The sequence below is a fragment of the Gobio gobio genome (assembly GCF_949357685.1).
Source record: "Gobio gobio genome assembly, chromosome: 20".
NCBI classification, from domain to species: domain Eukaryota; kingdom Metazoa; phylum Chordata; class Actinopteri; order Cypriniformes; family Gobionidae; genus Gobio; species Gobio gobio.
In genome coordinates, this window is record NC_137113.1 from 25,655,224 (window position 1) to 25,679,104 (window position 23,881).

Below are 23,881 nucleotides of genomic sequence, written 5' to 3' on the forward strand. Positions count from 1 at the left end.
GAAAACAAAATAGTCCATTTTGTTTACGCATTTTGCTTTTTAATTTCATGCCACTTTTAAAATCTTAAAAAATATCTATAAAAAAAGGCAGACTTCTTCACCCCAAAAATATTTCTGGTCATATACCAAGAGGAAATATTTCCCATCCCTTAACCCAAAACCCTTTGAACACAATTGGCAAAAAATATATTTATATATTTTTATATATTAACAGCAATAACTTACCATTCATTTAACTTAATTTGTTGACTTGCACATGTAGTATCTCCCATAGGAAGTTCAGTTCTTTTCAATTACATAAGAAAATATTAAATAATAATAATAATAGTAATAATAATAATACTATCGATGACAGCCTCTGTAAATCCTAGATCTGCTACCAAACTCTGGCAATCAGGACAGTTCTTTGAGCACTGCAACATTACATCAAATCTAACGAGTGATTCATGTTCGACCCCATATCTTGGTTATTTGTCAGCATGTCATTTGTCCCTTGCCCATGCAAGGCTCCCATCCCACCTAGCTGCGAAAGCATGGCACTCTGGTCTGCTCCAAATGGGCTCTGGTCCATCGCATTAGCCTGTTGCTGCTGTTGGGATGTCTGCGGTTGTTGCTGTGCAGGGTGCACGGCAGACATACCACTGTGATGCTGAGGAAGGTGACCTGGGTGAGGCGACCCCGACTGGGTCTGGGGCGAGATGTGATGAGGTGATGGCTGGGGCTGCAAGCGAGGAGATGGACTAGAGTTCGGCGGCTGTGACTGGGGCCGAGGCGACGGCTGGGGTGAGCGGACTTGGTTGCTTAGGGAATTAGGCAACTGCTGGCCCTGCAAATGGGGAGACTGGGACATCTGTTGCTGGGGCTGCTGAGGGCTCATGGGATTGTGTTGAGCAGGAGATCCTCCTCCTAGGTGTGACTGTTGCTGCTGGAGGAGCCGTTGCTGCAAAGCTTGCTGAAGCATGGCCGTAGGTTGCGAACCAATGGCAGCGGATTGCATCTGTTGCTGCTGGAGGGGACCACCGCCTCCAGGACCTCCATCAGCACCTTGGAGTCCTGCCATAGCACTCTGCTGCTGCTGCTGCTGCTGCTGCTGCTGCATCTGGAGTTGCTGATGCTGCAGTCTCTGTTGCAGAGCTGCTGCTACCTGCTGATGGGACACAGAGTAGTTTTGCTGGGTCCCAGGCTGGGTACCTCCCTGCGGCTGTTGGAGACTGCCAGGCTGAGGTTGGCCAGGCTGCTGTGGGGGCATTCCAGCCTGGCCAAGATAACCCTGCTGTTGGGGTGGTTGAGGATGCTGAAACTGTGCATGATTTCCCATATGTTGCTGTTGCTGCTGTTGTTGTTGTTGTTGTTGTTGCTGCTGCTGCTGCTGTTGTTGTTGTTGTTGCTGCTGCTGCTGCTGCAAATGCCGCCTCATAATTTCTCTGAACTGAGGGGAGATGTTAGACATGTTGGCACCCTGATTGGGCATAACACCTTGCTGTTGTTGTTGTTGCTGCTGCTGCTGTTGTTGTTGTTGTTGCTGCTGCTGTTGTTGTTGTTGTTGTTGTTGTTGTTGTTGTTGTTGTTGCTGCTGCTGCTGCTGCTGCAACGCTGCCATTTGCTGTTGTTGCTGCAAATTTCCACTCATCATAGACCGTTGTTGAAGTTGCTGCTGTTGCTGCTGCTGAAGCTGATTCATTGGCATGCCATTTCCTTGTGCCATATGCATACTTCCTTGAGCTGCCCCAGGATTTGCATTCATTTGTTGGCCATCGATGATCCCTGGACCTCCACCAGGTCCTCCTGGTACACCCGCACCTCCTACTCCAGGCCCTCCTCGACCAAGATACCTAGGAACTCGTTGCCTTATAAAGGTTGCCATGAGCTGAGGGCTTGAACGTAGTATATTCAGGACTTGCTGTTGTTGATGGGGAGAGTTTGGTAACCTTAAGGTTCTTACGAGTTCCATTAAGGCAGCTTGAGAGTGATTTCCAGGGCCAGCACCTGCAAGTGCAGGCCCTCCTTGGCCACTCATCATACCCATTACACCTGAATGCCCTTGCTGCTGCTGTTGAACTGTCTGCTGCTGCTGCTGTTGTTGAGGTGCAACCATTCCTTGCAGACCCATTTGGTTTATTGCCCCAGGTCTCTGTTGAGAAGGCATGCCAGGACCAGTCCACGACTGTTGTGGCGTCCCCTGAAGTTGGGGTGCTCCTTGCTGGGCCTGCTGCAACTGGACTTGAGAGAGCTGAGTCGGAACTCCTGTCTGCTGCTGCTGCTGCTGCTGCTGCATGCCTGCTGAAATCATTCCCTGCTGCTGATCCATGTGAGTTCGTGGCACTGCTGCTTGTGTCTGGGATGGAATTCCCTGAGGTCCAACCATTGCAACTCCAGGAAGGTTCATGCCCATTTGGCTTTGTGTCTGGGGACCCTGATGCAGGCCATGTGGAGGCATCATGCCAGGAGCCTGGTTTCTCTGCAGGATCTTTTGCTGAGCCATTTGCCGTTGACTCTCTGCGACTCGTTGAATTTTCATGGCAATTTCTACTGCAGCAGGTGGAGGGCCAGGTTGCTGATGTTGAGGCATCACAGACTGCCCTAGGCTCGACTGTTGCTGTTGAGGGAAGCCACCTGGCACCATGCCTGGCTTTCCCATTGACTGAGAAAGTGGAGAGGAACCTGGAGGTCTTTGCACATATGGAGGAAGGTTGTTGGCATGCTGAAGATGCTGAACTGATGTTGGCTGCTGCTGCTGCTGCTGCGGTAGCATGGGCTGTTGCGGGGAGTTCATCATAACACCGCTTCCAGACATTTGCTGGTACTGATGGGCCATCCCTGCCAACTGCTGTTGCTGCTTTGATGGAACACCTCCAACCCCAGGTTGAGTTGCTGGAGGCTGGCAATGCTGAGTGGGTGGCTGTGGGGTAGGAGGCTGACTGCTTGTTGTTGGTGTGCTCGGACCAGTAGTACTACTGTTCCCAGGAGATGGCAGCCCACCATTGCCTCCTGGAAGCTGCTGGCCTGTCCTTTGCATGCTGGCCATTCTTCTACGCACCATCTGGGCCTGCTGTAGCCTGTGCTGGAGCTGTTGTTGTCGCAGTTTCTGCTTGATGTTGAGGCAGAAAGGCACAGGACACTTGTTCTCTTGGCAGTGTTTTGCATGGTAACAACAGAGTGCGATGAGCTGCTTGCAAATAGGACAACCACCATTCGTTTTGCGTTTGCAGCCTTTGGTATGTTGAACTACACGTTTCATTTTCTGGCAAGATGGAAGTGAGCAGTTGGCATTGCGGCACTGGCAAGCATGCACCAGAGACTGGATGCACCGCTGAATACTGAGACGCCGTGAGTCTCCAGGATTCTGCGTTGATGAAGCAGCCTGACTGTTGCTTTCGTCGTCCAACCCCAAGCCCAGTTTTTCCATCTTGTGCTCGTGACCTTTTGTATTGTAGCAAGTGATGCAGAGATCATAGTCCTGTGAAGGAGAGGTTAGAATAATCATTAAACGGCAAAATTATCATTGTGTACTGTACAAAAGGGCACAATTTAGCAGCATCAAGTACGACTGATTATTTATATAACTACAGTGGCCAGACATACAGTTTTACACAATTTTTGAGTGAATTAGGACAATACAAAAAATGTGAGTCTGTCCTGAGAAAAACTGGCTATATTCTCATGCCATACAAGCTTTACAGACAACTAATACAAATGGCATAAGATCACATATCATAAATCTCCCCACTCCTCTCATTCTATAGTCCTTACCTCGCACACAGTGCAATGGAAGCGAGTTTCAACATGGTGCTTGCACTCATTGCAGGTATAGACAAAGCGGTCCTGGCTCTGGTTGTGCAGTTCAACCAGCATGCACATAGTGCTCCATTTGGAGCGCCGCATTGAAGAAAACTCCAGGTGTTTATCCCGTGCAAGTGTTAGAAAGGCATCACGACCATCCATCAAATCACACGCCATCAAAGGATCCGAATCAGAAATAGGCAGCAGAGCATTGGAATTAAGTGCTGCACTCAGCCGGATAACAAAGAACACCTTGGAGAAAAAATGAAATGTTGGACGAAAAAAATATATGAAGGCATATATGAACATTGTACAAAAGATACTGATCAGGGTGCCACCAAACGTGACAAACCCTAAATGTAGGGCCCTATGATTTCCGCGATCACCGAATCGCGGACGGAATCGCGGAATTGGCATATTAACGCGGAATCTATTGTTAACGCGGAATTTCCCGGAATTTGACATATTTGGAATGAAATGCGGTTTTGTGTGGGAGAAGAACGTATGTCTGGGGAAATGCAGACCGGGGGAAGCAAATTTGGGCAACACAACCCCTCCCGTCATTTCAGCTCCTCCTTCAAAACACTGAAAGTATGGCGAAGCGGCTCCACGGCTCTGCTTTCGTCTGCGAAAAAGTTAAGAAACTCAACGATAAGCCCTCAGTACCGAGCCGAGCAGTTCCCTCAGGGAGTGCTTGCTGTATTTTGCCTTGTTTTTAATGCACTTTAATGAACTGTATGGGAAATAATGCCTTAAATGAACTTGAGAGGAAATGAGATGCGCGGGTCAGCGCGTCTTATGTTGCCTTCACGTGCTCTCGGAATTATCGTAATATACAAGTTTCCTAGGTAAACATTGCACATGAACGCCCTCACATTTTGAAACTTGAATGCAATGCGCTCGTAATCACGACTTCAGAAGTCGGAATCATCAAATTTCCGATAGCACGTGAAGGCAGCATTATCCACATCATGTTTGGCTGAGGTAGCTCTTAAAGTGACAGTAGCACTGATAATGTCTGTCATTAATGTTCAAAGAACAACGGGAACAGAAGATTGTAGCTTTAATGATGATTAATCTATATTTCACTTATTATTTATGCAGTTAAGAAAGGTGTTGATAACTTTATTCAATTTCTGTGTAGACTATGTCTGAGAGGGAAGGCCACAGGCAAATATAACATTTATTATAATAGATTTATGTAAAGATTGTTTTAAGTTCAATTAAATTAAAAGTTAAAAGTTTTTTTAAAGCCTAATAAATGTTGAAATTGGTAGCTTTCGGTTATACTGTAATGTAACGTCATCAATGTTTCATATAGACATTAATATCAGTGATACTGGCCTTCATTCATAAAAAGATGCCATTACAACACACATTTAAAATATACTGTCTTTAAATTGTTTCTAAATTAATTTGGAGAGTAACAGAAATTATTACAATATCAAAATATAAAAAACTCCAATGTTTTTAATTGCAATTAATCATGATTAATTACAGAAAAAAATGTGATTAATTCTTTTTTTTTTTTATTATCAATTCACAGCACTAATATCTAGTTGTGACTTGAAGTGCTTAGAGTGCAGTATTATGTTGCAGTATTTGTCCTGAAAAGTAAATGTGATGTTTGTTACCTAAATAAATTTAAGGTCATTCCTATTTTATGTTTTATGTTCTATTATATTAACATTAAAAACACTCTTTTTACGACTAAAATAATAGTTAAGGGTAAAAAAAACTGAATTCCCAAAAATTAAAACGGAAAAAACGGAATTTGGGAAAAAATAAAATGGAATTTGGGAAAAAATAAAACGGATTTCATAGGGCCCTATAAATGTTTGACAATGTACCTTGATTAAATTAAATCATAGTGAATGGGGGGGAAAGCTGAAATCAGGCTTAAGTCTCTCTCATACCTCTTTGTGCTTTTCCATTGTGGCATAGAGTTTCTGTGAAAGGTCATTGGACACATTTGGCATCCCTGGCTTCTTTTTGTTGGCTCGGCTTAAACTGGTCTTGTTCTTGCTCGTCTTCTTGTTGTTCTTTTTTTTGGCATTTTTGCTGTCACCTTTTGTTGTCTGGAGAAATAAAGAGAAGCATTCAGGGCTGTGTGAAAAAGCACTTTTAGAAGGGAACAAAACCTGAGATGAGTACAAGCTTAAAGACTAACATCAACACTCTCATTGGACGTGCTGTTCTCCTCCCTCTTCCTTTCCTCCTCTTCTTGCTCCAGTTCTTTGATACTCTCTTCAAGCACATTGGGCCAGAAATCACCCTCAAAATAGGGCAGTTCTTTGGCGCTGGTGAGGCGATCCTCTGTTGCCTGTTTGAAGATGTCCTATAAAAATAAAAATGTATTTATTTATTTATTACACACAAATGCAAGACTTCATCACATTTCCAGATATCCTGTATACTGAACAAAATGTTTCAATTCTACCTTATAGTCATGCACGATGCGCTCTGCTACGGCTTTATCCAGCATCTTTTTATACCACTCCTGCAGTCTCTTGGGCTTGGGTATCTTCTGGTCTGCAGGGTGACAGTGGAAGATGTAATCATCTCCTTCACTAGGAGGGCAAGCCCAGATGTGTCCTGTGGTAAACCTAAGAAAAACAAAACCACAGAAAAATTCACAATGCAAAAATGTGAACATTTGTTCAAATAAAAATATTGCTGAAACAGTAGGATGGGGGAGTATCATCTTACCCTTGTTTTCTGGCATACTCCAGATATCCTATAAGAATCTCATGGTACACGCCTGTTCTCAGAGAACGTGGCTGAAAAAAGTGGACACTGTCCAGGTAGGATATGTAAACTCGTCTAGAGGAAAAAAAGAAAAAGAAAATAAAGTTTAGCAGAAAATAAAAACAGGCCCATAAAATAATAAAAACAGCAATTACATATGCCTGACCTTTGATTAGGGGGTGGACAATCGGAGCCATACTCTTGCACGTGCATACCAAAAAAGCAGACATCAACACCATCAACTTCCTCAAATGCAAATAAAGCTTTCGTTCTGTATGGGAAAGACTCCGACATCTCTCCACTATCCACAAACCTGTGAAAATGAATCCAAGCATCGATAAAAGTCCACGTGGGAGGAATATTACATTATAAATCAGAGTAAACAAATGAAGCTTCACGGCAAGTATATAAATGACAAAATGTGTATTAAAGTAACTATTCTTGAAATGTCCAACAGATAAATGTGTTGTATTGAACCTGAGCGTCTGTTCTTAATTACCTAGATTTCATGCCTGGTTTGACTTCCACCACTTTGTCCGAGACATGAACAACACGAATAGTGACTTCACCAGCCTCTGGGTGATTATGTCGCTTCAGAAAGTCATTAACCCGATTTTCCAAGTAAATGCCTAGTTTGGTATGTGGAAGTCCTGGGGGGAAAAAAGTTGTTTAAAATGTCATTACTAGTTACATTATCAGTGAGAAGAAAATACATTGAGAAGATTTGACAGTTTGTACATTTTAATAAAACACTGAAATGGAACAACATACTTTTAGCAGCATATTTATTCTCTTTACGGGTCTTGTTAGACTTCTTCAGACAACCATCACACACAAAGCTAAACAAGGGAAAAGAGAAAAAGGGGGCACATGTTGTTGTTAGAAACACCTTTCAAAAACCAGCCAGTTGTATTCAATTTCAGTGCAGAAAACTCACCCTGACGGCCATATAGTGTCATGGTGCAAAACACAAATCTGATGCATCTTCCGACCACAATCCATACATTCCACAAATCTGCAGAGAAAATGGGGGGGGGGGGGGGGGGTATTAATCCTGATAATTTTCCTGAGAGCACAAAACTGGAACTAAAGGATAAATGGACTTACAGCTCAGGGTCGAGTGTGTCATTTTTCTTCTTTTCAAACTGATCCTTGTTGATCGATCTAGAAATATATGCAAATAATAGCACTATTAAAACAAGAAAAGACTATGCAATATCAAAAGACTCAAAGTCTGCATTTATGGTCTCCAAAAATCCTGCTTAATCTCAAAATCGCAAAACCAAGTTTGAGATTCATTGTTGTTGACTGAATTTTACATTCTTACTCTTAGGCCCCCTTTACATGGCAAATTAACAAATATTTTCGATGTTCAGATCGCAATAGGATGGCACTTTACAACATAATGCATTCTGGGTGCATTTACACTTGAATTTTATGTTTGGATAGATAAAACCGATTTCTGAGGTGGTGAGGGACAGATTCTGGCAACATTAAATGGATTAAATGCTTTTCCGTCCTTATTACTTGTGTAGTTGAAAAGCAGATATAAGAAATTGCTCTAAAATTGTGATTATCTGTCACTGACAGAACACGAAGGATTTTTTTTAGCCTTACTAAAATGTACTACTTTATTATCCCTTACTTGTTTAAACATTTGGTAAATAACATAAAATTCAATCAACGGAAACCTCTGATGTTATATACAAGTGTTGTTCTTTTATAACAGACAAGTGCAGTCGGATGTCTATACAATCACAACACATCCATCGGCTTATGTAATATGGGGGGGGGGGGGGGTCTTGATACTGCAAATACTAGACAGACTAGACAAACTTGCTTTCTTGTTGTACAGCTGAAAAAAAGAAAAAAAGATCATGCTGTAATAAAACACTGTTTAAAAATAGTGTGAAAGAGGAGACTCTTACGTTTGAGGTTGGGATGGGTCATCTCCCAAGGACACAGTCTCACCCTGGATCTCATTGAAACATTTCTCGCAGAAGTGGTACCTGTCAGCAAGAAGCCCATATTTTGGTGAACTACACCACGCGCCAACACCACAGCCAATCACAGAGAGGCAACGAGGAGATACGTAGCCACCAATCAGTGCAGGACAAGGCAGGGCAGGGCAGGCAGGCCAAAGGGGGAGCGCAGGACAGGGTCGTCGCCAGAGGAGCCAATCATGATGCAGGATTTTTGAGCAGGGGTTTTGAGCAGGGAGGGGTTTAGGTGCAGATGATTGGTCAGATGAAAGCAGGCGATAGCAGACACAACAAACAGCAAAGTACAGGGGAAAAGAAACGGGTTGACAAAGAAAAACATTAGACAAGACAGAAATGAATGGATAAGGAGGGAGACAACAGACAAGCAGAAAGCCAAAGCAAAGCACAGATTAGCATTTACATGTATAATGAGAAAAACCATTATAGCAAAACTGGAGCAGAATCAGTTGCGAAGGGTGTTGAGACTTATGGACACATGAGCACATTAAACATGAACAAAAAGACTGTAGCCACAAAGTCAAGCAAACAGGCATTTTAAAGGTGCTCTTTCAAAAGAGATGTTATATCTGTTATACTGATCAGTGTCAAGTCATACATGTTGTATTTGTTTATGAGCGATTATTGAAATTACTACAATTCATGACAAAGTGGTCATATCATGAAATATACAAATCTTTACATACAATTTGTCTTAGTCATATGTTTGCGTGTCTTCATAATACAAACCACATTTAGGTATACAAGCATAAAGGATATTTAAAGGATCACAGAAAGGGTGAAAGTAGGCATGTAAAAATGACTATTTTTGATTCAAGAAACTAAATAAATAAGTGGACTTTAGGAGGTTTAAATAAGTAAAAAAAAAAAAAAGTTAAGTTTTGTATTTTGTGTGCCCTGTATGGAACATTAATGTCCTTTGTCAGTCACATGCATGTTTAAGTGATGAACTGCACTACTTGCGGTTGTTTTCAGAGATGGTAACATCTATATTTTTTATACTTGTGCAAAAAAAAAAAACATACAGCACTGATCTAGCATATACAGTATATGATCCCATAAAAAAAATGTAATGACTATGTAGCAGAAAAGGAGCACACTTTAAAATGCCAGGTCTTTTCACACACATAGGGTTTTACGAAGGCTAAGGACTGATTGGTGGAAAAGGTGGAATAAGAAGACACTCTTATGTGGTGCGAGTCAATTCACTTTACGTGGCCAGGAACAGTGGAAAAACAGCCGTTTAACAGGTTTCACATGCATATGTAATAAATAATCATAACATTGGTCATTCAGATATATATATGCTTGCGTGTCCTTGATGTTGGCCTCAGTCGTAAGTTCCTTACCTGTTCTGATAACTAAAGTAAGCAGCATCTCGTGGTATAGTGCATAGCTGCTTCCCATAGCAGCACAGAGTTTGGGGAGAAAACTCAAACTGTGAGAGAAAACAAAAAACATCAGCCAATGTTATGATGGTGAAAATGCAGAAAACACTGACAAATGCCTCTATTTGTAAAAACAGATCAACTTCAGGTGTCTTTCAGATCAATATGTACTTGATTTTTGTGCTATTACACAAAATCCCATATCATGACTAACTCTTTAAATGAGAAAGCTAGTTTGGTTAGCTCAACGCCTACGCTATAAAGCTCATTACTGCATCAGACACAAGCCCGTATTCATTTGGTTGACAAACAAAGAGAAAAATATTGATTTATAAAATGGGCATCATATTAGAAGGGCAATTTAATGTGTGCAAACACTCCTGCACCCTCCGTTTTACCTTTCTCCCACAACAGTAGCCAAGGCTCTGCATGACCGGGTCGATCTCCTGCTCAAACACTTCCGCCAGCTTGGAGCAGTACTTGTAGACTCGTGACGTCTTGCGGTTGTACAGCCAGGCGTTGTTAAACATGAGCCAGATGTCATCCACGTACTGCCATGGCTCTTGGAACTGGCCTGTGTCGAGCTTCCGTTTTATAGTAGACAAGTCCATTGGATTCTTCACAATGTCAAAATAGTCCTGCGATTTGCCAAAAGTGAAAATGTTAAATCAGTTCAGTAGATTCATACATTTACATAATGTACGACCTTAATACTTAAAAAAATTTATCTGATTTCCCACAAATAATGAACATTCCCAATTTTATACACGGTTGATGATAAATTGATACACTACCATTCAAAAGTTTGGGAGGAAAGTTTTAAAAGAAATTAAAACTTTTATTCAGTAAGGACGCATTAAACATTTATAATGTCACAAAAGATTTCCATTTGAAATAAATGTTGTTATTTTGACTTTATATTCATCAAAGATATCTTAAAATGTTTATGCTTTCATCATTGATAATAAGAAATGTTTCTTGAGCACCAAATCAGCGTTTTAGAAGGATTATGTGACACTGAAGACTGGAGTAATGATGCTGAAAAATCAGCTTTGCCATCATCAGTATGAATGACATTGTAAAATATGTTAAAAATAGAAAACTGTTAATTAAAATGTATATAATATTATTTCACAATATTACTGTTTTGACTGTATTTTTGATCAATTCAACACAGCCTTGGTGAGCATGAGAGATCTTATTTTATTAAATCTTAGAAAATATTTGCTAAATCTTTGGAATGGTAGTGTATATTAATAGTATGGTTATGCATGTTAAACCAAAAACAGCATTATGTTAAGGTGGCTGTGCACCAGAAAGCACACATACTGGTATTCCCAGCAGTGAAGGGTCCACAGGCTGGCGGAAGGGCAGAGACTCGGGGTCCTGGCGGTAAAGAGACTCCAGTGTGGGCATCAGAGCCTGCCTCAGCTCCTCTGGTTTAAAAACTGATGAAAAAGCAAGTAGGATACACAGAATTACATCAATGCTTAAATTCTTTGACAAAAACACACAATAGTGAATATTTAAGCTATTCATTTCAAACCAGAGGTACCTAACCTGTGGCACATTACAAAAATATTTTAAATGGCTAAAAATAAAAAAAAGTTAAAAATTTGCCCTATTTGACATTTCAGTCATTACTGATGGCAGCAATATAAGCACAAACATCAAATTACAAAGTCATCTGTAGTCAAATAGACAGTGAGATTCATTAAATATGTTGCATGGCTGTTTAATTGTTGTCCATTATATTTTTATGTTATAGTATCATTACCAAGGTACCACCAATTGGTTTTGTATTGAAGCCAACCCTAGCAGCTAAAATACCCAAGTGGGGTCGGATCATACTTTTCTTTTTGTTAGGGACTCCAGAAGGTGAACTGTGGGTAACTGTAGACCCTGAACCTTCTTCCTCTTCTTTAGGCTCAGTCTTTATCTCTGGCTTTTTGTCTTCTGCAGTGGAAGATGTCTCCATTGGCACACTCATCGGCTCTTCTTTCTTTATCTGATAAAAGAAAAGAGTCAATTCTCATAAAAGATTTTAAGATCATTACTACAGGGTTCAAGGATTTTTTTCTACTGGCTCGATTGGGCCAGTGGTTAACATTTTTACTTGCCCCACCAAAAGAAATATAAATAAAATAAAATAAAGTTGTTGTTTTGACCCATGTAGCATTGTATTCTAATAAATAAGCAACCAAAATTTTTGATACTGGTGACATTTCACAATTCTCACTTGATTCCAATTTTGATACCCAGCAAATACTACTAGAGTAACCAATATGAAGTTTAAACATTATTGAACAACCCTCTAGGAACACACTAAAGGTCGAGTCACCATTGGCTAGTTCATTTTTTATTTTACTCACCAGACTTTTTACATAGAACACAAGAACAATGCAAATGAAAAAAAATATATATAAATCTAATACAAAAAGTAAAGATAAGTAAACAGTATGTAATAAATAAGAACAAATAATCAAACTACAAGCAACAGCACAAATAAACACAATAGAAAACCGATTAAAAAATGAAATAAACTGTGTTTTTCAGGTAGATCTAACAGTAGTTAGATACAGATTAGGTACAGAAGTAAAGTAATCAAATGTAAAAAAAAAAAATTAGGGCTGTAATCTCCCAGTCGATTATTAGTCGATACGCTCTGGCTCGATCAAAATTCTGATTGGTCGATTTTTTGCAGCGTTCATTTCATTAGTTTTGCCGCGTTCATTTAATCAGTTTGGCCGCGTTGATTTCATCAGGTGGAAAGCAATAATTGCTAATGGGGGTGTTTTCAGAGCACCCCTGTTTCACAGGTAACAGTCTGTCTTCAGAACACCCCCCTTGTTTTCACTTCTTTTGGATTAGCCCAACCCACTGGAGAAGAGAGACAGAGTGAAGTACGCTACTTTTCTGTATAGGCCTATTATTTATTTAATTGTGAGACCGTTTTCCTAGTCAGTCCTCTTCTACCATGTCAACAAAGACATCGGCAGTGTGGCAGCATTTTTTTAAAAATAGAAAATGGGAAAAAAAGTCGAATGCAAATTTTGCAAGCAACAGTTTGCATTTCACAGCTCGACGACAAACATGTCATATCCCCCAAAAACGGTAAGCTAACTTGGTACTAGACCATGTAATGTGACGGTGAGGGAAAATTCTAACAGGTAAAAAGGCTAATACATTTTGATTCTATTATTCTATTTTCCACAATGTCAAACGAACGCAGCTTAACCCAAAATACAAGCTAAGGCATGCGCTTCTTCCATATGCCATTGCAGTTGTGTGCTCTAGACAGAGAATACTCAGTTGCAGCTTTGCAGGGAACATATTGTATTTCTGAAGATTTTATAGTGTAAACGGTAAGCGTTAGGATGCCCCATCTGTTTTAAGTTGCCCCGTCCCTTTTATTATTGTGCAAACTGCTAATTTATTTCTAGTATTATTTATTGGATTTGGGCACTTTATTATTTTATTTGGAGCCTAATGCGCGATGCGCTGTGCCCACTATTTGTATTAGTTTTGAGCCTATGCTTTATTTTTCAGTTATGCACTTTATTTAATTTCTGCTCTTGATCTGGCTTGTTTAATAAATATTCCTTTTTTATTAAAGTGGACGTGCCTTTTGTGTTTAAGAGTAAAAGCTTTAAGTTAATAGTCTATTCGTGTCTCAGCCGCGAAGCTGAGCTGATCCTATGTTCGAGCTGCACAGAGCAGCTGAAATTATAGTGTCTGTCAGTTATAATAATACATATGACAAAAACAATTGTCTAAATTATGTTGCATATTCCTCAAAAGTTCTTGTGATGATATCACAAGTTGACAACATAGTAACAGTTACTATTCTCGGAAATCATAGGCTATGATATTGCGCAGGTGCACGTGATGCAACGCTGTCAGAGCCGACAGACTCGTGTGTCAGACTCATTTCAGTCCAAAATAAAAATGTTAAAAAAGATTTAATATACTGCAAATAGCCTACCAGTTTTGTATGTTTATTTAGAATTCATTTAGGCAGACAACAAGGCCACCAAGTACTGTGCACAGTGCGCAGCTAATTCATTTAAAAAAAAATTCCTAACGTAATTTTTAGTCAAATTTCAGGACCTCAGTCGACCAAGATATTCTTTGGCTGATTACAGCCCGAAAAAAAAAAATACTGCATAGTCCTCACTTTATAAATTAAATTTAGATGAATCCTTGTTAAAGCTACAAAAGTTGTTTAGTCAAGATCAGCGAGTGATTTTCTCTGTCTTTTTTGTTGTTTGATTAACAATAATGACAGACGGCAGAATGAATATTAGGCTGCTGTTGCTTTAAGACTGACTGCACGGATCCAATATATCGTTACATTTTACATTTAATCATTTAGCAGACGCTTTTATCCAAACGCTGTTACACATGTATTTTTCTCATTTGTTTACATTCAGTTAATTCATAACCAACAGTGTTCACGTGAATACTCACCAAGACAGCCATTTTGACATAACTTTTTTTTTGTTCCGTTATTGTCGAGCCCTGTTACTAATAAGCCCTGTTATAGTCTGACTTTCAGATAATAACACCATTCAGACTTTAACTCTTATTTACTGAAAATATAACTTCTGCAACTTACCTCAGGCTTTTCCTCAGTTTTAATGTCTTCCTGCTTTCCAGTTCTTCCTCCCACCATGGCTTCTTCATCCTCATCCTCCTCCTCTTTCTGCTTGACCTCCACCTTGTTCTCAAAGGAGGCTGTGGAGTCTGAAGGGCCCTGCTGAAATGATCCATCTGCACTGCTGACAGAGGCAGGGGTAGCAGCCTGGCCGTCCACTGGCAGAGAACCCTTATGAGATAACTTAAGAGAGAAAAGACAAAAGGTCAAAAATGAAGTGTATAGAAGCATCCAAAATCTAAGACCACAAGTGAAAACACAATTCAGTCTAAATAAATAATATCAGCATTAATAAGAAAACATTTGAATCATTTATAGTGTACATTGGATTTAATCCTAAATTCCATGGATCTCATCCTACGTGAAAGGGAAGTACACATTAGGGTTTATAAAGGCAAAAACTGAGGTGAAAACGTTCATATGCGTACACCAACCGAAGAGCATGTGTACAGACTTTTTGCACTCATACCAGTAATTAAAATAATCCAACAATGTTTATTAAAATGTAACGATAAATAGACAATAACAATATGCATTATTATTCTGTGCGCAAACTAACAACATATGTGTGTATATACATATAGGTGGAGCTGATGCACTTGTTCACATTGCTCTTGAATTGAAGATGAACTGCAAATTATAAAGCAGGATTCTGGAATATTTTTGGAGTGTATGGATGCCTTATAAATCGTTCATAGGAACATCTCAGAAATGGTTGTGCATTCACATTTAGGACCATTCTACGCGTGTATTTATAAATGAGGCCCCAGGATTTTTGTTGTATACAGAGCAATAGTACTCACTGGAGTGCGGGGATGCTGGCTGGCATTTGGCGTGGAGTGGCCACTTTGAGAAACAGGTGGAGGAGTTCCTCCTAATGACTGCTGCTGAGGTTGCATGGCATTGTCAGAACTGGTGGACGGAGTTAACTGCTGCTGACTGCCGGTCGTGGCTAACTGGGGTAGACTGGGTGTATGGGGCTGTGGTGTCTGGGAGCCCGGCGTGGGCGTGGGTGTGCGACTGTGTGCTGGGGAAGGAGAATTCTGGTGGACGGGCGTGCAGTGGGGGAGGTTGATGGACTGTGTAGGGGTGGACGCTGAAGGAACCCCACTTATGCTGTTGGGACCCAGAGAGCCCACAGAGGACCCGCTGCCTGCCCCTCCAGCAGACCCAGGCTGGGCTAAAGGACTGCCGACTGGTAAAGATAAAGTAGGCATTTGCCCCTGCTGACAAATTAAAAAGAGCAAACATTGAGAATGCATTCATGACAAATATCATATATGATGCATTACAGCTCTAGAATGTTTAATGACAAAAAACAAGGACCACATGTACACAAAAAATAAACAACAGATATACGTGTAGTAGTAATGGTATTGGTAGGTATACGTGTGTAGTAGTAGTAGTAATGGTAGTTTGCTCAATGCAATACGAATTCATAATTTCATGGTACATTAAGAACATGATTACTATTACAGACAGGATGAATTCAAAGTAATACAACTAATAAAAATCTATACTCTCTTACTTGAGTAATAGCGCCATCATTTCCTGGGTGTGCCATGTCAACAGATCCAGAACCAAGAACAGGACTTGAACCTTGAAACTGTCCAGGTTGCATGTACTGATTTTGCATCTGTGCAACATTCGGTTGTGGCATCCTCCCAGTGCCCATGCTTCCCTGAAACAGTCAAAACATTGAGCATTTTTGAAGACATATTTTGCGCACCTTTAAAACAATCTCCCATGGAACTACTATGCAGTAATAAATAACAAAAGCCATCACTTCTAGTCACAGTAATGACCTGGTTAAGAGTCGTGTTGAGTGGAAGAGGTGGTGTAGATCTCTGGCTCATGGACTGCATTCCCATATGGTTCCCAAACGGATTCATGCCTGCAAAGCACAGAGCAGAAGAGAGTTTTAATACATACACTAACATTTACAATTTGGAGGCAGTAAGATTTTTTAAAATGTTTTTGAAAGAAGTATTTTATGCTCACCAAGGCTGAATTTATTTGATAAGAAATATAGTAATATTGTAAAATATTACAATTTAAAACAATTTTTTTTTTTTTTTTTTAATGTATTTTAAAATATATACAAACCAGCAGTATTCTGCATCCTGCTCATCATCTGGTTTGGACCAGTAGGCCGCACCATCGAAGGATCCGAGAGAGGACCATCTACAGATAGAGGAGCAAAACAGGAAATAAACAAGTAAAGTCTATGAAATCGCAGTTTCTTGTTCTGTTGACATATTTCCTATTAGAAACGGAAGTTTGGGTAGGACACATCAAAAGGCTCGTCAGCGAGGGAGACAAAGAAAAAAAAATCTATTTTTAATTAGTTGATTTTCATTTTGCACTGCAATTTTGTAACAAATTTTAGCAACACATTAAAAAAAATTCAGCAATAATAAGATTCGGTTTTCCTCATTTTTCATCAAAAATCACACAGGGAATAGAAACACTAAACTCTATATGCAAACATGTAATAAATAAGTAGCCTAAAATCTGTTCCAAGACTTTATATAAACCTTGAAAAATATCAACCTTATTATAGTATTGGTTCTTTAAATTATTTTTATATTATTTTCAGTTTTCAACCGAATTTCAGATTTAGTATCTTCTTAAATGTATAATTTTTTTATATATTTAAAGCAATACTATTAAGTTATAATTTTAATGATTAACCTCCAAGTAACCTACTTCAGATACTACTTCCTACTTCTTAACTGAGATTAAAAGTTATTAAAACATTAATTATAAAAACAAAATATACAGATTTAACATATAAATTATCTATCATTCACATAAGGAATGCAAAATTCTCACGTTTCACATGTATCTAAACATTTTTGTTCCAAGTTGACAGAGATTAGAGCCAACACTAATTTGTTTTATGCACAGATCTATTTTGAAATGTGATGCTTTTCATCCATTGCTATGGTTATCGCTGATAATCTTCTCAATTTCGTGAGTGACTCACACAAAACAATAATTTAGCGGTTTAAAGACAAGCTTCTGTAGGCCATTGTGACTTTCTTGTGTGATCGCCTGACAAAAACTGCCTGCAACAGATACATTGAGCTCCTTCAGAAGGGTTTCTCAGCTCTGGCACAGCATAACAGAGGCTCTAAAGGAATGTAGCAAATGTATTGTAAATGTTGCAATTTGGCATTATTTTGACCATAATAATATAGTCTCTTATTTCTAACCATCACTAAGAATGGTAAAGCATAAACACTGTCAGCCAACATCAGTTAAGAGCAAATATATACAAATATATCTATTCAAGTTGTCATTAAGTATCAATTAAAAATAATACAAATAAACGTACTACTAATAAAAATGACAGATAATGAATAATCACTGGAAATTGTTTAATTTAAAATGTAAATTTCAAATGTTTTTATTTGTGACATTAAATAATGTGGTCACAACATTGACAAAGCCTACTAATATAACGTCTATATAATTCACATTTTCTATAGTTTATTTTATTGCAAGGAGAAAATAGCATTATAGATATTAAGAACGGGGTAATAGTAGCCTGCTGCATTATAAAAGCCTGCACAGTCCATGAAAAAGCACAGATATAATCAAATTTCGACATTAGCCGCATTGTCAGGCTAGTGTGAGCCAGGGCTAACAACAAGCCGGGCGAGGCCAATAGCCTCGAAATTCAAGCTCCGAGACCAAAATCAAGTTGCGTTTCCACTGTTGGGCCAGAAGCCCTGCAGCGCTACCCTACAACCCGCCCTTAACACACCTCCACAGAACAACATCACACAATGACGTTCCACCATTTCACCAGCTGACTGAAAGCTAGCTAGATCGCAAAATTAGCAATTTGGCCTTTACTTAGAGACTTAAGATTCCAGCATCAACATTTGACAAATGTTTTACAATAAAAAATGTTACAGTGACAGTAAATGTATTCATTTGTGTCAGGAGAGCACATCAATCATGCGGAATCAAACTTGCATTAACCATCTCACATAAAAAGAGAACACACCTATTCTGTTGCACCTGCTGGAGTTCTTGCGTGCATTCTTGTGATTTATTTGCAATCACAAGAATGCACACAAGAACTCCAGAAAGGCCTTTAAGTTCAAAGGCTTACACATTTAGAACAATATTGAGAAAATACCATATGTTTACGTCACATTTCTTTAGAAAGATTGAGGAGGAGGTTTGAGCGATCTCTCATTCTCTCCCATCTCACTATACTGTTATCCTTTCAGTCAGAACAACAGAGGGAGCTCACAAGAAGAAAACAAAGAGTTACGAGTTAACTGGTGTGCATGTTTTTTTATGACATATATGCTGATGCATTAGTCAAGTCAAAGTCACCTTTATTTATATAGCGCTTTATACAATACAGATTGTTTAAAAGAAGCTTTACAGTGATAACAGGAAAATGTTGCACTTCGGCTGTTGTTCAGCTGAAGTCAGTTCAGTGTAGATTCAGTTCCGTTGTAAAGATCATCAATTATTAAATTAGTTCATTTCATCTACAAAGCAGTTCTGCAAAAAATGATGTCATCGTCCCGCTCAGTTCAGTTCTCATACAACAGCGTCAGTACAGTCAGATCCGGTATCAACAAAGGCACAAGGAAGAGACAGATAAAACATGAATCCAAATAAACACACGATTATAGTCACATATGATTTGACTACGCTCTTCAAGCAGTCTCTGCTATTTTCCATAAACATATGTGTATTTGTTATCGCAATGGTTAGCATAAGTAGCCTTTAGCATCGCATAGAAATATATTCTGCCTCATATGGTGATTAGAATCCCCATCGGATCGCAAGGAAGTGATCTCAAACATTTGCTGGTGACTGAAAGTGCGTTGAGCTGAAAATGGTTTAAAATGCCTTAAAATGTTGTCATTAGCTGGTAGCCTGATATTATAACATGGGAAATGAACAGCGGTGTTGACCCTCTCTTGAGGTATACTCCGCATTTTGTTCATGACCACTCCTCAAGCCCCAGTTGGTCCGCTTTGGAAAAAGGTATGCGGCGGTGTAAAAACCCCTGGCCGTTGACCCAGAGGAAGCCACACTTTTCCACTGTCGGGCCAGTGCAAGCCAGGGCTTTCAACGGGCCGGGCTAATAGCCTCGGACCGGTAGCACAGAGCCCAAAACCACACTGCGTTTACACCGTTGGGCTAGAAGCTCTGCAGAACTTCACTAAAACCCACCCGCCTCTCTAGAACAACGTCACACAAACCCATCATTTCACCAACAAATGGAAGTTTTATCCGAAAACTAATCAGAAAGAAATCACATGATAAAAGCGGCCATTTGTTGCCATTTACTTAAATATTTAAAATCCAAGCATCAATGTTTCACCACAGTTTTACAATGATAAGCGATACACTGATCATCATGAATTAATTTGTCAAGATTGCACATTAGTTCCACAGAAATAAAGCGGTATTTCCCATTATTTCACAAAAGAAAGATGACAAACGTAGGCCTACTTGTTCAGTCGTGTATGTCTTTATTTATTTGTTGTCACAGGACAGTATATTTACATCATATTTAGAAAGGATTAGGAATCGACCAATTATCGTTGCCAATATTAAGAATTTTTATGGTTATCTTTCATTTTAAAAAAAAACAATTTGCAGATAAAATTATTTAATTTTGATATGCACTATTTGGCTCTGATGCAGCCGTGTCTGTCTGAACTCACCACTCTGTGGCATAGACCAATTCCTGCCCACCGCCCATCTGATTTGTTGGGAGTCACAAATTCAGCCAATCAACGCGGTAGGCTGAAGGAACTGAAAGTTTTGCACTCACACAGAAAGCACTTGCTAACTGGAGCTGCTTCAGTAAACATGACGCATCAGTTGTCTCTCAAAGGTAAGGCAGCAGCAGATGTTGCTGAAGTTGCAATAAATCACTACACTGAAGTTGCAAAACGATTAAAAGGTCTCCACGATCTGCTTTTGAAGAAATATTGTAGTATCTTGCTACAGTGCATTCTATCAGTTGCAGTTCTGGCGCCACCATCTCAACATACTGTACAACGCGACGTACATTCAGATCCCATGTTAAAGCAGCGGTAGAGTAACACTCACAAGATACACCGCAATTCACAAAAGTTCCTTATTTGCATGTGCTCTACAGCCTTGCCGGTTAAATATTTCATTTGCGAGCTAATGCGCTGTTCTGACTAACATGCGCTTTTTTTGAATGCATACACCAGCACAGGTGCTAAAAGCCTGTCAAACTGCGCCTGATTACTAGTTATATTTCGAGACTTATTGCGCTAATACTGTCAAATACACACAAGGTTTACATAAACACAGTTGGTTATGTCTAAAGTGAAAGTAAACATTTCACTGTAGTGAAGGTCTCTGTATGCGTGCAGATCTTAAAGTGACAGTAAACATGCTGCTGTTTGTTCTTAAAAGGATAGTTAACCCAAAAAAGAAAATTCTGTCATTATTTACTCGCTCTAATGTTGCTCCAAACCTGTATTAATTTCTTTCTTCTGCTGAACACAAAAGAAGATATTTTGAAGAATGTGGGTCACCAAACAGTTGCTGGTCCCCATTGACTTCCATAGTAGGAAAAAAATATATACTATGGAAGTCACTGGGCACCAGGAACTTTTTGGTTACTACGGCTGGTCCGAATACCAATTTTTTGAGAATCGAAGCTTCGGTAGAAATCAACACTGAATATTCAAAGCTTCAGAGGGAAGGGGCTGAACAGTCTTCTCTCTAATAAAGCCAGGAATCTAGAGAAGTGGTGCGCCTCACGCAGGCAGGGCATATGTGCTCCGAGAACGGACACTGGTCTGTTACGTCCCAGTATCAAGCTCCTATATTTCACAGTAGATTCATTTAGATTGATAATAACGGGTAATAGGCTTGCTGTGATAATCTGTGTTACCGGTGTTCAGGCATAACATAATTTGCCCACTGTGACACCGCCCCCACCGTCATTTTGATATATTTTATTAGTAAAAATAATTTAGTTCAGTTAGAGAACAGATTAACTAGCCTACAATTAAAAACTGAAATTGCAGCGTGAACCAAACGAGAGTTGCAGCACATCAGCAGCAGGAGTGAGATCTCATTCAATACGTTTCAAAGCCAAATGTAAAAGCGCCTATTTAAGGGAGTTTGTCATTGTACGGTTATGTTGTTGTGTTTTTCATTAAGAAAAATAGACAAATGAACCCACCATTCAAGCAAACTGCCCCTGAATTGACGCTAATTCTAAACCAAAAGTATAAAATGAGCACGGCCGCACTGTCATTCATTCACGTCCACACAGTGCACACGCACTGTAATGTGACGGTGAGGGAAAATTCTAACAGGTAAAAAGGCTAATACATTTTGATTCTATTATTCCATTTTCCACAATGTCAAACGAACGCAGCTTAACCCAAAATACAAGCTAAGGCATGCGCTTCTTCCATATGCCATTGCAGTTGTGTGCTCTAGACAGAGAACTCAGTTGCAGCTTTGCAGGGAACATATTGTATTTCTGAAGATTTTATAGTGTAAACATTCAAGCGCAAATAAGAACCGTTTCGAGGGTGTTGCCAGGTGTGCAAGAAAAAACAAAGCAAAAACGAATGCTCAAATCCCAAAATTGAAAATCGTATACCAACCCACCGAACGAATATTCAAATATTCTGGTCTAGCCCTATTGGTTACCCACATTTTTTTATTTTCAACAGAAGAAAGAAACTCATTCTGGTTTAAAACAACTGGAGAGAGTAAATGATGATAGAAATATTATTATTATTATTAACAGTTCTCAAAATTAAAGGAACACGCCGATTTTTTGGGACTTTAGCTTATTCACCGTATCCCCCAGAGTTAGATAAGTCCATACATACCATTCTCATCTCCATGCGTGCCATAACTCTGTCCACCGCTAGCCTAGCTTAGCACAAAGACTGGAGGTAAACGGCTCAAGCTAGCCTACTGCTCAACAAGTGACAAAATACCGCCAACATTATGGGTGTAGCGGTGCAATATTACGCAGCGCCTGAAAATAGGCTAACTTCCATCAACATAACCAACGTGACAACCTGCTTGCACAGAGAGCGTGCTGGGGACTATTTTCAGGCGCTGCGTAATATCATTGCGCCGCTGCACCCATTGTACGGCAGCAAAGTTCTTTGATTATTACGCAGGAATGAGAGAATAGTTCCTAGCCATATCGGTCTAGAAAATCGCAACTTTTAATTTTTCGTCTGCCTTAGTACACATCACAACATGTAAATAGGAAAATGTTGGCGTTATTTTGTCACTTATTGAGCAGTAGGCTAGCTGGAGTCGTTTACCTCCAGTCTTTGTGCTAAGCTAGGCTAGCGGTGAAGGTGCGTCAGAAAGAGTTATGGCACGCAGAGATGAGAATGGTATGTATGGACTTATCTAACTCTGGGGGATACGGTGAATAAGCTAAAGTCCCAAAAAGTCGGCATGTTCCTTTAAATATGCGTTTAAAAGCATTTAAAGTTTTTGTCAGGGCTCTTGTTATTCTTAATTATGATATTAATTAAAAATTTTATATTTATCGGTCTACTTGATCTGTAATAATTGGTATCGGCATCGCCCCTGAAAAACACATATCGGTTGACCCCTAGAAAGAATGATAATTTCTACAAATTTTCCACCAAAAATATGACCTGAGGAGCTTTAGCACTCTCTCCAGTGACAGTCCCAATACAGTTAAGCTATATTTTCTGTCAGAGAAATAGAGGAAGCTCCTGAAAAACCGGAGTTACTTTATTTTATGATATTCAGAACTAAATGATATCAGAGAGTCCGGTATAAAGAGACGAGACATACTGACAGATAAAATACAACGATTGTGATAGCCAATATGATTTCTTCAAGCAGTCATATTTACCATGTTTACTATAGTAATTGTTAGAGCGTATAGTCTTTTGCACCGCATATAAATATTTCGGCCTTATACGGTGCTCAGAATCCACATTGGATCACAAACAGAAGGCCCGATCAAGGCCCGGAAGTGACAGTGGAAACGTGACTGGCCCTGGCACGCACTAGCATGCTCACTTTTGGCCCGACAGTGGAAACATGGCTATTTACTGTTCTGTTCGAATTTGATCTAAACAACAATTGCTTACATTGGCTTTTAATGACTAAATTTGGTTATATGAATGTGATTTTAAAATTCTTATTGACGGTATTTTTCTTGTAATCTGCACTGGCACGGTTGACTGCTACTTGTGATAACGAGCTGCGATACGTCCACCCATAACTTGTGAAAATCTATGGTTATAGCTCCACTTAGCCAC

The 23,881-nt window shown here is 39.6% G+C and overlaps 1 protein-coding gene across 4 annotated transcripts in view; it reads right to left on the reverse strand.

Annotated features, from left to right (window-relative positions):
- Nucleotides 1–271: 271 nt before the first annotated feature.
- Nucleotides 272–23,881, reverse strand: part of ep300a (EP300 lysine acetyltransferase a) — a 37,213-nt gene continuing 13,603 nt past the window's right edge. For all 4 annotated transcript variants that reach the window (XM_079845757.1, XM_079845756.1, XM_079845759.1 and 1 more), the window contains exons 11-31: nt 16,680–16,757; nt 16,379–16,467; nt 16,102–16,254; nt 15,377–15,799; nt 14,535–14,756; nt 11,768–11,924; nt 11,246–11,364; nt 10,315–10,554; nt 9,878–9,966; nt 8,457–8,537; nt 7,636–7,692; nt 7,466–7,543; nt 7,300–7,367; nt 7,028–7,178; nt 6,695–6,841; nt 6,490–6,603; nt 6,221–6,386; nt 5,951–6,118; nt 5,697–5,858; nt 3,751–4,032; nt 272–3,457 (exon numbers count right to left, since the gene is read on the reverse strand). In XM_079845757.1, coding sequence (XP_079701883.1) covers nt 422–3,457; nt 3,751–4,032; nt 5,697–5,858; nt 5,951–6,118; nt 6,221–6,386; nt 6,490–6,603; nt 6,695–6,841; nt 7,028–7,178; nt 7,300–7,367; nt 7,466–7,543; nt 7,636–7,692; nt 8,457–8,537; nt 9,878–9,966; nt 10,315–10,554; nt 11,246–11,364; nt 11,768–11,924; nt 14,535–14,756; nt 15,377–15,799; nt 16,102–16,254; nt 16,379–16,467; nt 16,680–16,757 — 6,080 coding nt within the window. In that variant the 3' untranslated portion in view covers nt 272–421. The remainder of the gene's footprint in view (nt 3,458–3,750; nt 4,033–5,696; nt 5,859–5,950; nt 6,119–6,220; nt 6,387–6,489; nt 6,604–6,694; nt 6,842–7,027; nt 7,179–7,299; nt 7,368–7,465; nt 7,544–7,635; nt 7,693–8,456; nt 8,538–9,877; nt 9,967–10,314; nt 10,555–11,245; nt 11,365–11,767; nt 11,925–14,534; nt 14,757–15,376; nt 15,800–16,101; nt 16,255–16,378; nt 16,468–16,679; nt 16,758–23,881) is intronic.